The sequence below is a fragment of the Vipera ursinii genome (genome assembly GCF_947247035.1).
Source record: "Vipera ursinii genome assembly, chromosome: 2".
Lineage (NCBI taxonomy): Eukaryota > Metazoa > Chordata > Lepidosauria > Squamata > Viperidae > Vipera > Vipera ursinii.
This window is the reverse complement of record NC_139513.1, coordinates 13,346,848-13,361,253: the sequence shown is the minus strand read 5'-3', so window position 1 is coordinate 13,361,253 and position 14,406 is coordinate 13,346,848. Positions and strand designations below refer to the sequence as shown.

Here is a 14,406-nt window from a genome sequence, read left to right as displayed (position 1 = left end):
TCAGAAATTAGCAAAACACCTAGTGCACCTCAGGAGTTCTCCTCCTCCTCCTGTGTTTAAGAGGATTCAGGCAGGCCATGAATGGGAAACCCTCCCTTTTCCCTCATGTTCAGAATTCTGGGAGCTGAAACTCGAGTCAGGCTTTATTCTCCACTCGCTTGGGATGACCAGCATTCTTTGATCCGTGGCTTGAAATCAGCCTCTCCTCATTCATTCCCTCCCCAATAAAAGAGAAATTGGAATGGGTTTCTTGCTTGTCTTAGGGATGAAGCCTTTTCCTGCCCTTTCTCTGAGCGAGAAGTGGCTCTGATGCTGAGAAAAAGATGCGTTTCTGCCTGGTTTTGAGCCTTTTGCCTTTGAGGCAAATGTGAAAATCACTAGACCACAAAAAACGATAGGCATTTTAAGGGTAAACAACCTTGGCTCTTTTATGACTTGTGGACTGCCTTTCCCCTCAGCATGGCTGGCTCAGGAATTCTGGGAGTTGAAGCCCACAAGTCATAAAAGAGCCAAGGTTGCCCACCCCTGGGCATGGGCAACTATAAATCAGCATGGCCTTATCGCTTGCTGCCCACCTTAGTCTGGTGATTACAGCATTGTGTTAATGAGATGTTGTTCCTTATTCTTGGTGCCCTTCCAGAGCTCAGCTGGTAGAGTGAAGGATGGGGGAAGCACAATTTCAAACACTCTCAGACTGTTGGTTCAGTCCTGGCTGTTGAGAGGGGTTTTTTGACCAAATATCGCCACTGCAACATGTGGGGGGAGGGGCAAAATATAACGTGTATAACCCAATAAGATGAAACTCTGCTAGGATATATAAACCGGACTGGTACAGGTCCAGATAGTCCGCTTCATCCAGGAATTGAGGGAGTTGATACACCACAACACTCTCGACAACCTTCGCTACAAAGCAAAGGTTGGAGACAGGACAGTAGTTATTCAACAAGGCCGGGTCCAGAGCAGGCGTCTTGAGGAGGGGCCTCACCACCGCCTCTTTTAAGGCAGAGGGGAAGACACCCTCCATCAAAGAAGCATTGACAACTGCCTGGAGCCACATTATAATAATGTGGAGATCTGTAATAATATGTATTTCTTTGAAATGGAAATATTGTAACTCGGATACCACGCTGCTTCTTAAAGATATTATTGTAAATATTGGAAAACTAATAAAATATTATAAAAAAACCCCCATCTGAACATCAACTGGAACAAAGGGACCAGGCCCGTCAGCAATTTCTTCTACATTCCCCCCCCCACTTTTGCTAATTGTTCCTCTAAAATTTGCCTTATAGGGGTATACAATGGCTGTGAAGAAGCAGAAGAATTAACCTCTACATGAGGAGCTGAAGGTTCAATTAAAGGTAACTTCGGAGGAAAAAAAAATATTTGATTATAATTAGGTGGAGGTTTTGTGGTCAATTGTTGTCCTGCCAAAGCATCAGAGCCAAATTTTTCCACTGCTTGACGGCATTGAAACCATAGATGTAATATCTGGAGCCCGGGGTTCAAGATGTAAAGTATGCCCTATCTTTACCCAGTCCTGTAAACGGAGTGTCCCGTGCTCCGGATACCAAGGACAATGTTTCCCTATCTCTCCTACGAGCTTCTTTATCTCTGCCACAGGTGCTTTAAGCCCTGACTTTTGTAGCAGGAAAGTTAGTTCCTCTACATGCTGTTGCTGCTGAGATAGATTGCAACCCATACTTACCTCTGAGGGGTCCCGTAGGAGGAAGGTACCTTTGGGGTCTATTCCAGACGAAGGTAAATATGTTGAAAGTTGCTCCCCTGGAGGGAGGTCCTATTCCAAATCTCTTTTTGTTTGTTTTTAAAGATTTATACCCCTTCATGGATTACTGCCCCCTTCATGGATTACTGCCTTGTCGTGGCGAAGGGGCTTGCGTAATTCAATGAAGCTATGAGCTATGCCGTGCAGGGCCACCCAAGACGGAAAGGTCATAGCAGAGAGTTCTGACAAAACGTGATCCACTGGAGAAGGAAATGGCAAACCACTCCAGTATCTTTGCCATGAAAACCCTATGGACAGTACCAAAAGGCAAAACGATATGACGCTGGAAGATGAGCCCCTCAGGTCGGAAGGCGTCCAATATGCTACTGGGGAAGAGCAGAGGGCTAGTACTAGTAGCGCCAGAAAGAATGAAGTGACTGGGCCAAAGCCGAAAGGACGCTCAGCTGTGGATATGTCTGGTGGTGAAAGGAAAGTCCGATGCTGTAAAGATTTTTTCTCCATAGGAACCTGGAATGTAAGATCCATGAATCAAGGAAAGCTGGACGTGGTCAAACAAGAGATGACAAGACTAAACATCGACATCTTAGGTATCAGCGAACTAAAATGGACAGGAATGGGTGAATTTAATTCAGATGACCATCAGGTATACTACTGCGGGCAAGAATCCCTCAGAAGAAATGGAGTAGCCTTCATAGTCAATAAAAAAGTAGGAAAAGCAATACTGGGATACAATCCTCAAAATGACAGAATGATCTCAGTTCGAATCCAAGGCAAACCATTCAATATCACAGTAGTCCAAGTCTATGCCCCAACCACCGGTGCTGAAGAGGATGAAATTGACCGGTTCTATGAAGCCCTACAGCACCTTATAGAACTAACACCCAAAAATGATGTCCTTATCATCATGGGGGATTGGAATGCTAAAGTAGGAAGCCAAAAGATAACGGGAATAACAGGCAAGTTTGGCCTTGGAGTACAAAATGAAGCAGGGCACAGGCTGATAGAATTTTGTCAAGAGAATACTATGGTGATAGCAAACACTCTTTTCCAACAACCCAAGAGACGGCTCTACACATGGACATCACCAGACGGTCAACACAGAAATCAGATTGACTATATGCTCTGCAGCCAAAGATGGAGAAGCTCTATACAGTCAGTAAAAACAAGACCAGGAGCTGACTGTGGATCAGACCATGAGCTTCTTGTTGCAAAGTTTAGGCTTAAATTAAAGAAAGTAGGGAAAAGCGCTAGGCCAGTCAGGTATGAATTAAATCATATCCCTGTTGAATATACAGTAGAGGTGACAAATAGATTTAAGGAATTAGATCTGATAGACAGAGTGCCTGAAGAACTAAGGACAGAGGTTCGCAACATTGTACAACAGGTAGCAACCAAAACCATCCCAAAGAAAAAGAAATGCAAGAAAGCAAAATGGCTGTCTGAGAAAGCTTTGCAAATAGCTGAGGAAAGGAGGGAAGCGAAAGGCAAGGGAGAAAAAGAAAGATACGCCCAATTAAATGCAGAATTCCAAAGAATAGCTAGAAGAGATAAGAATGCCTTCTTAAATGAACAATGCAAAGAAATAGAAGAAAACAATAGAATAGGGAGGACCAGAGATCTTTTCAAGAAAATTGGAGAGATGAAAGGAACGTTTCATGCAAAAATGGGCATGATAAAGGACCAAAATGGCAGGGACCTAACAGAGGCAGAAGAGATTAAGAAGAGGTGGCAAAATTACACAGAAGAACTATACAAGAATGAGCTTAACGTCCCTGATAATCATAATGAGGTGGTCACTGACCTCGAGCCAGACATCCTAGAATGTGAAGTGAAGTGGGCCTTAGAAAAGCTGAGCAACAACAAAGCTAGTGGAGGTGACAGTATTCCAGCTGAGCTATTCAAAATCTTAAAAGATGATGCAGTAAAAGTGCTACACTCAATTTGCCAGCAAATTTGGAAAACTCAACAGTGGCCACAGGATTGGAAAAGATCAGTTTACATTCCAATTCCAAAGAAAGGCAGTGCCAAAGAATGTTCAAACTATCGCACCATTGCACTCATTTCTCATGCTAGTAAAGTTATGCTTAAAATTCTACAAGCTAGACTCCAGCAGTATGTGGATCGAGAACTACCAGAAGTACAGGCAGGATTTCGAAGAGGCAGAGGAACTAGAGATCAAATTGCTAACATACGCTGGATCATGGAGAAAGCTAGAGAGTTCCAGAAAAACATCTACTTCTGCTTCATTGACTATGCTAAAGCCTTTGATTGTGTGGATCATAACAAACTCTGGCAAGTCCTTAAAGAGATGGGCATACCAGACCATCTTATTTGTCTCTTGAGAAACCTATATGCGGGCCAAGAAGCAACAGTGAGAACTGGACACGGAACCACTGACTGGTTCAAAATTGGGAAAGGAGTCCGGCAAGGCTGTATACTGTCGCCTTGCCTATTTAACTTATATGCAGAGCACATCATGAGAAATGCAGGGATAGATGAATCAAAAGTTGGAATTAAGATTGCCGGAAGAAACATCAACAACCTAAGATATGCAGATGATACCACTCTAATGGCAGAAAGTGAAGAAGAACTAAAGAGCCTCGTGTTGCGGGTGAAGAAGGAGAGTGCAAAAGTTGGGTTGAAACTTAACATTAAGAAAACCAAGATCATGGCATCCGGCCCTCTCAATTCCTGGCAAATAGATGGGGAGGAAATGGAGGTAGTGACAGATTTTATTTTCCTGGGCTCCAAGATCACTGCAGATGGGGACTGTAGCCAAGAAATTAAAAGACGCTTGCTCCTTGGGAGGATAGCCATGGCAAATCTAGACAGCACACTAAAAAGCAGAGACATCACCCTGTCAACAAAAGTGCGTATAGTCAAGGCTATGGTCTTCCCAGTTGCAATGTATGGCAGTGAAAGCTGGACCATAAGAAAGGCTGAGCGCCAAAGAATTGAAGCCTTTGAACTATGGTGCTGGAGAAGACTCCTGCGAGTCCCTTGGACTGCAAGGCGATCAAACCGGTCAGTCCTAGAGGAGATCAACCCTGACTGCTCTTTAGAAGGCCAGATCCTGAAGCTAAAACTCAAATACTTTGGCCACCTAATGAGAAGGAAAGACTCACTGGAGAAGAGCCTAATGCTGGGAAAGATTGAGGGCAAGAGAAGAAGGGGACGACAGAGAATGAGGTGGCTGGATGGAGTCACTGAAGCAATAGGCGTGAGCTTAGATGGACTCCAGAAGATGGTAGAGGACAGGAAGGCCTGGAGGAACATTGTCCATAGGGTCGCGATGGGTTGGACACGACTTCGCAACTAACAACAACAAAAGATTTATGGTCCCTGTTCAGGGCACCAAATGTGGGATTCAGAGACCAGTCAACGCAGGGTGTCCCAAATATGTCTGTCTGCCTACGCTGAGTTTATTGTATTCATACAGTTTAACAAGCAGGAAATAACGCACAGCAAAAGCGTTGTTTATTGGTGTACACCCCAGTCAATCTTAGAGAACATCCGAAACATCCAAGCCAGGGCAGAGTCTCTTTTATCTAGCTGGTTCTTTGCAGTCCTTGGCAAGGCTAATTGGAATGACCTCATAGTCATGTGGATAACAAGATACTGAGGCAGGCAATTTTCTGCGCATGGTCGTTTCATATCCTTGACCTCCATCTCTACAGCTTCTCTCCTGTGTGGATGCCCTTGTGGGAATTAAGATGACTGCTACAAGTAAAGGCCTTTCCACACTCCATGCACTGATATGGCTTCTCACGTGTGTGGATCTTTTTATGAGAGGTGAGATCACAATTCCACCTAAAGCCCTTTCCACATTCCACACATTTATATGGCATCTCTCCTATGTGGATCCTCTTGTGGGAACTAAGATTACTGCTACGATGAAAGGTCTTTCCACACTCCATGCATTGATATGGCCTCTCTCCTGTGTGGATCCTCTTGTGGGAACTAAGATTACTGCTACAAGTAAAGGCCTTTCCACACTCCATGCATTGATATGGCTTGTCGCCTGTATGGGTCCTTTTATGAGAAATGAGACCCCAGTTCTGACTAAAGCCCTTTCCACACTCCATGCACTGATATGGTTTCGCCCCTGTGTGGATTCTCTTGTGGTTATTAAGAGTACTGCTACAAGTAAAGCTCTTTCCACATTCCACACATTGATATGGCTTCTCTCCTGTGTGAATCATGTTGTGGGTATTAAGATTACTGCTACGATGAAAGGTCTTTCCACACTCCATGCACTGATATGGCTTCTCTCCTGTGTGGAGCCTCATGTGGAAAGTAAAATTACTGCCATAACTAAAGGTCTTTCCACACTCCATGCATTTATAAGGCCGTTCTCCTGTGTGATTCCTTTCATGAGTTATAAGACAGTAACTATCACGGAAGGTCTTTCCACATTCCCTGCAGGCATATTGTTTCTCTTTTGAACGTGTCTTTTTATGGGAAATAAGATTAGCAGATTTATTAAAGCTCTTTCCAGACTCCATGCATTTAATTTGTGATGGCTTTGTTTCATTACTCTTTGGTTGCACTTGATCTGTAAAGCTATCTTTCCTCTCTCTCAGATGGATCGCTTGGCATTCCTCCTTGCAATTCTTATTCTCTTGCCCATTAAAGCCTTGAAAAAGAAAAATGAAAACTGTAGCAAGACTAGGGGAATGACCAAATCTTTTCTTTTGAAATTTAGCAAAATATATTTAGGCGGTTTTGCTGGCAGACATGAAGATTCTAAATTATGCTGTTACCAAAGATGTATTTCTAAGTGGGATCCCCACAATTCTCATATATCGAAACTGGATGACCTCCGAATGAAAGTAAGCAAAACCTTGTCCTAAACTTTGACCAACCGTGTGTGTCAGCCTGTTCAATGACCTGGGATAATTCCAAGGGGCCACAAACTCCCCAAGTGCTATTGGACACTGTTATAATGCTGGGACAGCAACATACCCACCAGCTACCCAACTTCAGTGAAAAACCTCATCTCCACTTGTCTGTCAGACAGAATCTTTGAACGTCAATAAAATTTCTGGATGGCAAAAGCTCCCCCACCCTCAACTTGGAATGATGCCAAACTGAGAACACAAGTGGGCACATCTCAGTCAGTTTGGTCCAATGGTGAAGGCACCAGACTAGAAACTGGGTGACTGGGAGTTCTAGTTCTGCCTTAAGTGCGAATGCTGGCTGGATGACTTTGGGACAGTCTCTCTTGGCTCAACCCATGACACAGCATTGTTGTTTGGGGAAAAATAGGAAGGAGTAGTACTGGGTGCGTCTACCGCCCTGAGCAAAAAATAACAAAGCGGGATATAAATAAAAAGTGATATTTTCCTATCAAAAATAACATCTAAGCCCCCCACCCATTCCTTCTCTACATTTCTGAGCACAGGTGGGGGTTCTTACCCAGAGAAGCCAGATTCCTGGAATTCTCCAGCATGACTTCCTCATGGAGTGCTTTCTGGTCATGATCCAGCTGAGACCACTCCTCTTCGGAGAAATACACGGCCACTTCCTCCAAAGACACAACATCCTGGACAGGGAAACAAGTTTCCCACTTAACAGATAATCCCAAGAATAATCTGAGAGTTTTCTTTCACAAATTAAGCAGAGAGATCCTATGAACACAGTGGGCATCGTTCTGCAGAATTCACAATGAGATCTCACAGCTTTTGGCTGATGGCACAACTGAAGCACATTGGATCAAGTTGGAAATATTTGGCATGCCTTTCAGTGTAGCCAACAAAAACAGGTTTTTTTGTTCAATTGGTAGTTGGGTATTAAACCCACAACTTCTCACTGGCTCCAATTCTTCCTAGAGCGGGCAGAAGGAAATACAGGGGAAATCCATCTGATCTTTTGCCTATGGACTGCTTTATCAACTGAGGGAACAAACTCTTCCCTCCCACTCCACACCTTCATGGGAGTGTTGGGAGAGCTTGTAATGGTATGTGAGAATGACCCTGGGAGATAGAAAAGAAGCAGGAGGGCAAAGAAAATTTATCAGAAGGGATAGGTAAGAGTGAATTTTCAATGACATGATCTAAAATTTGTCTTGCTTGGAAAGAGCAACATTATACATTAGAGACAGCAATATTACACATTGAATATTTATTTATTTATTTGATTGATTGATTGATTGATTGATTTTATATACCGCCCTATTCCCGAAGGACTCAGGGCGGTTTACAGGGCGAATTAAAACAATACAAATAAATACAATTAAAATAGAATTAAATTAAGACTAGCCCACGATTAAAACAAATTAAAATTTAAAATTAAATTTAAAATTTAAAATTAAATTAAAACCCCCTCAGTCCAGGCCAGAAAGATCAAATAACCAAGTTTTCAGGTCCTGGCGAAATGAGCGAAGGTCCGGGGCAGTCCGAAGTTCTACCGGCAGTTCATTCCATAGGGCAGGCGCCCCCACAGAGAATGTCCTCCCCCTTGGAATCACCCGCCGGCATTCCCTAACCGGCGGAACCCTAAGGAGGCCCTCCCTGTGCGAGCGCACAGAACGATGGGAGGCTGATGCTGGCAGCAGGTGCTCCCTGAGATAATCCGGACCCATGCCATTTAGGGCTTTATAGGTCATCACCAGCACCTTGAATCTCACCCGGAGGGGAACTGGAAGCCAATGCAGCTTGCGGAGAAGAGGTGTTACATGAGAGTATCGGGAAACTCCCATTAGTACTCGCGCGGCTGCATTCTGAACCAGCTGAAGCCTCCGAGTGGTCCTCAAGGGCAGCCCCATGTAGAGAGTGTTGCAGTAGTTTAACTGGGAGGTCACGAGCGCATGAGTGACTGTGTGTAGGGCATCTCGGTCCAAATAGGGTCGCAACTGGCGCACCAGGCGAACCTGGGCAAAAGCCCCCCTGGTCATGGCTCCTATGTGATCTTCCAAACTGAGCCGTGAATCCAGGAGGACGCCCAAGTTACGAGCCCTATCAGCGGTGGGTAACACCTCACCCCCCATCGTTAACGATGGACAAAAATGGTTCACCCGAGATGCCGGTATGCACAGCCACTCAGTCTTGGCAGGATTGAGTTGAAGCCTGTTTCTCCCCATCCAAACCCGAATCGCCTCCAGGCAACGTGACATCACGACGAGGGCATCACTGGGTTGGTTCGGAGTGGAAAGAAAAAGCTGGGTATCATCAGCATACTGATGATACCCCACCATGAAACCACGAATGATCTCACCCAGCGGCTTCATATAGATGTTGAACAGGAGGGGAGAGAGGACCGACCTGAGGAACTCCACAAATGAGAGGCCTCGGGGCGGATCTCTGCCCTCCCGTGAACACCGACTGCGAGCGGCCCAGGAGGTAGGAGGAGAACCACTGTAGAACAGTGCCCCCCACTCCCAGTCCCCTGAGATGTCGCAGTAAGATACCATGGTCGATGGTATCAAAATCCGCTGAGAGGTCTAATAGGACTAGGTCAGAGGAACAATCCCTGTCCTGAGCCCGCCAGAGATCATTCACCAGCGCAACCAATGCCGTCTCCGTGCTGTACCCGGGCCTGAAGCCCGATTGGTATGGGTCAAGATAATCGGTTTCCTCCAGGGAGCTGATGCGCTACCACACTCTCAACAACCTTCGCCAAAAAGCGAAGGTTGGAGACCGGACGATAGTTGTTCAAAATTGCTGGATCCAGGGCAGGCTTCTTGAGAAGGGGTCTCACCACCGCCTCCTTCAAGGCGGCGGGGAAAACACCCTCCCTCAAAGAAGCAGTTATTACTGCCTGGAACCAGCCTGTCTCCTCCCGAGCTGAATAAACCAGCCAGGAGGGGCATGGGTCCAATAAACAGGTGGTAGAGCTCAGCCTCCTCATAATCCTGTCCACCTCATCGGGGGGTCACAGGATTGAACTCAGTCCAGAAAACACTCTCAAGACCGCTCGCTTCTTCCACATCAGACTCTGCCCAGTCAGAGTCCAAACCAGCCCGAATCTGAGCGATTTTATCCGCCAGATGATGACTAAACTCCTCGGCCCGCCCCTGTAAGGGCTCCTCCCTCGCCTCCTGATTAAGGAGGGAGTGAGTCACCCTAAACAGGGCAGCCGGGTGATTATCTGCGGACGCGATGAGGGCAGCGAAGTAGTTAGACTTTGCTGTCCGCATCGCCACGAGATAAGACCTTATAAAGGATCTTAGTCGCAATCGGTCAGATTCAGACCGGCTGGATCTCCAACAGCTTTCTAGACCCCGTCTCCGACGCTTCATCTCCCGGAGCTCCACAGAAAACCATGGGGCCCAGCGGGATCTGCGCCAGGACAGGGGTCACAAGGGTACAACACGGTCGAGCGCCTCAGTAGCAGCCCTTTCCCAGGCATCCACCAAGGCGTCGCCTGGGCTGTGAGTGAGGGAGATAGGTATAGACCCAGGGGCTGTTTGGAACCGTTCCGGGTCCATTAGGCGCCTGGGGCGAAACCACCTGGTCGGTTCCGCAGCCCAGCAGCGGGGGGTAGCATACTGGAAGACAAGCCGTAGGAGATAATGATCGGACCATGACAGGGGAAGAATAGTTGGCAAACCCCCTCCCAGATCATCAAACCACTGCCCAGATAGGAAAACCAGGTCAAGAATGTGACCCCCTCCATGAGTTGGACCCTGAATTATCTGGGTCAGGTCCATGGCTGTCATGGAGGCCATGAACTCCCGAGCTAACTCTGACGACCCGCCCAGGGAAGGAAGGTTGAAATCACCCAGAACAATAAGTCTGGGAAACTCAACCACCAACCCTGAAAGGGTGTCAAGAAGCTCGGGCAGGGCCGTTGCAACACAGCTGGGCGCCAGGTATGTCAGCAACAAGCCCAACTGAACCCCAGGGCCACACCTCAGGAGGAGAGACTCACTCCCGCCAATCTGTACAACAGTGGTCTCCCGCGGACATAAGGTCTCCCGTATAACCACCGCCACACCCCCGCCTCTACCCTGAGCCCATGGACGATGCAGCACACAGAAGCCTGGGGGGCAGAGCTCAGTCAGAGGAACACCTCCCTCTGAGCCCATCAGGTTTCCGTAATGCATGCCAGATCTGCGCGTTCCTCCTCGATCAAATCTCGGACGAGGGAAGCTTTATTCGCAACGGATCTGGCATTAAAGTACACCATCCTTAGCTCAGGGGCCTGATCTCCCTCACCCCTGGATTAACGGGTATCAACCAGAGGGTCAGAGCACGCCACCGCTTGAAGACAGCGGGGGCGTGATCCCAGATGTTGATATGGCCCTCCGTGTAACCACCCGCTGCCGTTCCCAATCGTCGTGGGGATTTGAAACCCCACCCCACTGCTGGGAGAACCAGAAGTCCCCAACCCCAGCCCCGTCTCGCCAGAAACCATCTCCGGCCTGGACTGACCACTGGTTGATAAAATCCCCTTATCCCTCCCAACCCTACCATTCCCCCCCTCCCCAACCCCCTAAAACAACCAGCTAAAAACATACTAGGGGCTTCTTAATCCGTTTCAACCAACAGCCCCTATCTATCCCCAACCATCTCTCAGGGTCCCAACAATTGGGCCCATCCTCGAGGGAGATAGAACAAAGGGCGAACGGTCGTATCCAGGAGGCAAGAACCCTCCTGAGGACATATAAGTCCGCATTAGAGTAATATAAACGAACCATATGCTAAAATGTCCGCATGGGCTATTATAAGCAGCTAGATGGTCAAGCATTGAAATGATATTAAATAATGTCATTGGTGTTATTAAGTCAAAAGAGTGATTCAATCCATTAAGCTAAGCCGAGCCGGCTCTACTCTCACCCGAGCCGGCAACAGACAAGGACCATAACTGTCCTCTCACAACAGTCGAAAGCCAATCTGGGCTAAACTGGTCACAAACAGCCGGGATAAATCCACCCCAACTGATCTCTCACATCAGTGGGGTGGATTGATGGTCAGTTCAACTGCCCTCTCACTGCAGTCAAGTCCCGGGTCCACTCTTCACTATTAAAGAAAGTCACCGGAACAGGAGCATAAAAACTGTGTCCAAGATATTCCAAGGACATACGTCCGGGGAAGGGAAAGCCACCAGGTCTCAAACGCGGAATCCACAACAGTTCTAAGGAGCAAAATTGTGGACGCCTATCTCCAAGCCACCGTACTCTTCCAGCAACAGTCAGCATTCCAAGAACAAGGAAGGCAAAAACGACGTCCATTAGATATTCCAAGCGCCAAGTTGATCCTCGACCATCACTGTTCTCCAGGTCGGAGCAGGCACTCCATGGGAAGGGAGGAGGGGGTCTCCCAAGCACTAATACCGCTCCAAAGGGGGGAGAAAGCACCGCGCTGTAAAAATGGCACCAATCAGCTGTTCCGAGGAGGCGGAATTGTTTTCCAGCCGCCATATCCCCCCGCTGTTTTTGCAGCTCCAAGAGAGGGGGGGGGAGGTCTCCGCACCGAACAAACGGCGCCCACCAGATGTTCCAAGGCGGCGAGTTGACATTCAGCCACCAACATCCTCAAAACCCCTCCATCTCTCCTTCTCTCTCCAAAGGGAGGGAGAAGCCTCCTCGCTGTGAAAGGCGGCGTCAGCGAAAACAACAAGTGAGCCCTCACCCGCCCAAAGCTCCCTCCGATGTTGCAACCACTCAGAGGAGATGAAAAAACACCTCCACACCGCAGAACGATGCCCGGTAGCTATACTCCAACCCAGGACGTCACAAGCCCCATACCAGGCTTCCTAGGCTGCTCAAACAGAAAGCCCATTGCGGAGCTTGTAAGCTTAGCTCCCGACCGCCACCATCTTAGGCAAAAAAAAATATATACAGAATAAAATGAAACCCATCCAAGGTTTATGGACTTTTCCGATATTTCTCCTCCTACCTGAGGCAGAGGTTCAGCCACTCTTTCAGCTCCACCACAAAGAGAAGGTGGTTCTAAAAACACTAAGGACAGCTTTCTATTATCTGTGAGATAGAAAACAGTGGAAGCAGAGAGATTTCACTCAAGATGAACATAACAATCACCTGGATGTCCAAATCTCACATCACATGAAAAGAACTTCGGTTACCTAGTGTGGTGTCCTGACTTTGACCTTTCTGGAAGCTCTCCCTGAATAACAGGTCCTGGGAGGATTTGGATGAATCTTTCCACCCCTGGGGATACTCAGTGATAGCTTGCAAGGATTTCTGGACAAGACGTGACAAGAGAAAGAAGGGAAGAGTACAGAGACAGAAATGAATTATCAGGACTGAACACACAACCTAGCAGACCTCAACGTCCATCGATTAAGTTGAAAAGTGAGAATCCAAGAATTGCCCCAAATGCATCCTCTGGAAGAAGAATAGAACAATGGGTCTTAGGAGTTCATAATCCCAGAAAATTCTACCACATTGACAAATTCAGAGATTCTCCTTGGAACTGACATAATTACATTCTCACACCTGCAACTCTTCTTGCATCTTCTCAGATTCCTGGCTTAGCAAGAAGCCTTCGGCCAGGGCCACTGCCTGGGAACTGGTTTCCACTCCACACTCTCGCACCCATTTCTCCATCTCTGAGGGAAGGACAGCCAAGAACTGCTCCAGGAGCACCAGGTCCAGCATCTGGGCCTTTGTGTGTATTTCTGGTTGCAGCCACTGACAGCAAAGGCGGTGAAGATGACTGCAAACATCTTGGGGTCCCCTCCCCTCTTGGAACTGCACTTTTCTGAAGTGACAGCATTGGACCTCTGAACTGTTGGCTTCCTCTTCTTGGCTCTTCTGCCCAGGACTTGCCCCATTCTTCCCACAGCTCCAAGGCAGAGCAGCTGCATGGCCTTTTCGAACTCCTTAATCTGCTGGGCTTTGTCCCTCCATGTAATCCATCACCAAAATGGACTGATCTCCCCAGGTCTTCCTAATCACAAGGGGTCTGTCCAAATCTCCAAATGCCATTGAGGCCTCTTCCCTCACAAGATACTTCAGTCTCCAGAGGAATCACCTTAGGTATCTGAAAAGCAAAACATAGGAGGTTGCAACAGGGTGGCAAATTTGAATACTGAGCATCCTCCATAAATAAACAAATCAACAAAAGAAATTCTTATGACCCACCAATGTCTGGGAAGACAGGGGGTGGGAATCTTATTAGACTCATTTATGTTTGGGAAACTTCTTAGCACACTTCTCTTCTTGCTCAACTTCTATCAAGGAATCAAAATACCAAATAAATACATTTAAAATATGTTTTGGGTTTCTGTTTCTGTTAACAGATTAATTATATCAAATCGTTTCTGTTGCTGCCTAGAAAGAATGACCCTTTCCACAATCCAAATTATAAATGTCTCCAGTTACAGGAAAATTCACGTGAGTGCCTACCTAAATCGATTTAGCAAGGAGGTTAATCAACATTTGAATTTCTAGTAAAACATAAGGCAGCAGAACCGCATTAACCTCGTGGCGCAAACCCCTGGGTCAGGGGAAGGCAACCTCGGCTCTTTTATGGCTCATAGCCGGCTCAGGAATTCTGGGAGTTGAAGTCCATGAGTCATAAAAGAGCCGAGGTTCCCTTCCCCTGTCCTGGGTGAACTCCAGAAGCCAGAATTAACAAACCACCATCCAATGCACCGCCGCCGGCAGAGCCACCAACGGATAGTGAGGAAAGGAGGGAAACGAGGAAACCGAGTTCCAGTCCTTACACACCTCGCACTCAACTCTTTACACA

The 14,406-nt window shown here is 47.1% G+C and overlaps 1 protein-coding gene across 1 annotated transcript; it reads right to left on the bottom strand.

Annotated features, from left to right (window-relative positions):
- Nucleotides 1-702: 702 nt before the first annotated feature.
- Nucleotides 703-13,310, bottom strand: LOC310634734 (uncharacterized protein; the record flags this gene model as incomplete). The annotated part of the gene is made up of 6 exons (XM_083353269.1): nt 703-746; nt 5,718-6,383; nt 7,166-7,292; nt 12,589-12,671; nt 12,776-12,893; nt 13,149-13,310. The coding sequence occupies 6 exons, from the start codon at nt 13,308-13,310 to the stop codon at nt 703-705; spliced, it is 1,200 nt and encodes a 399-aa protein (XP_083209395.1).
- Between the last annotated feature and the right edge of the window lie 1,096 nt (nt 13,311-14,406).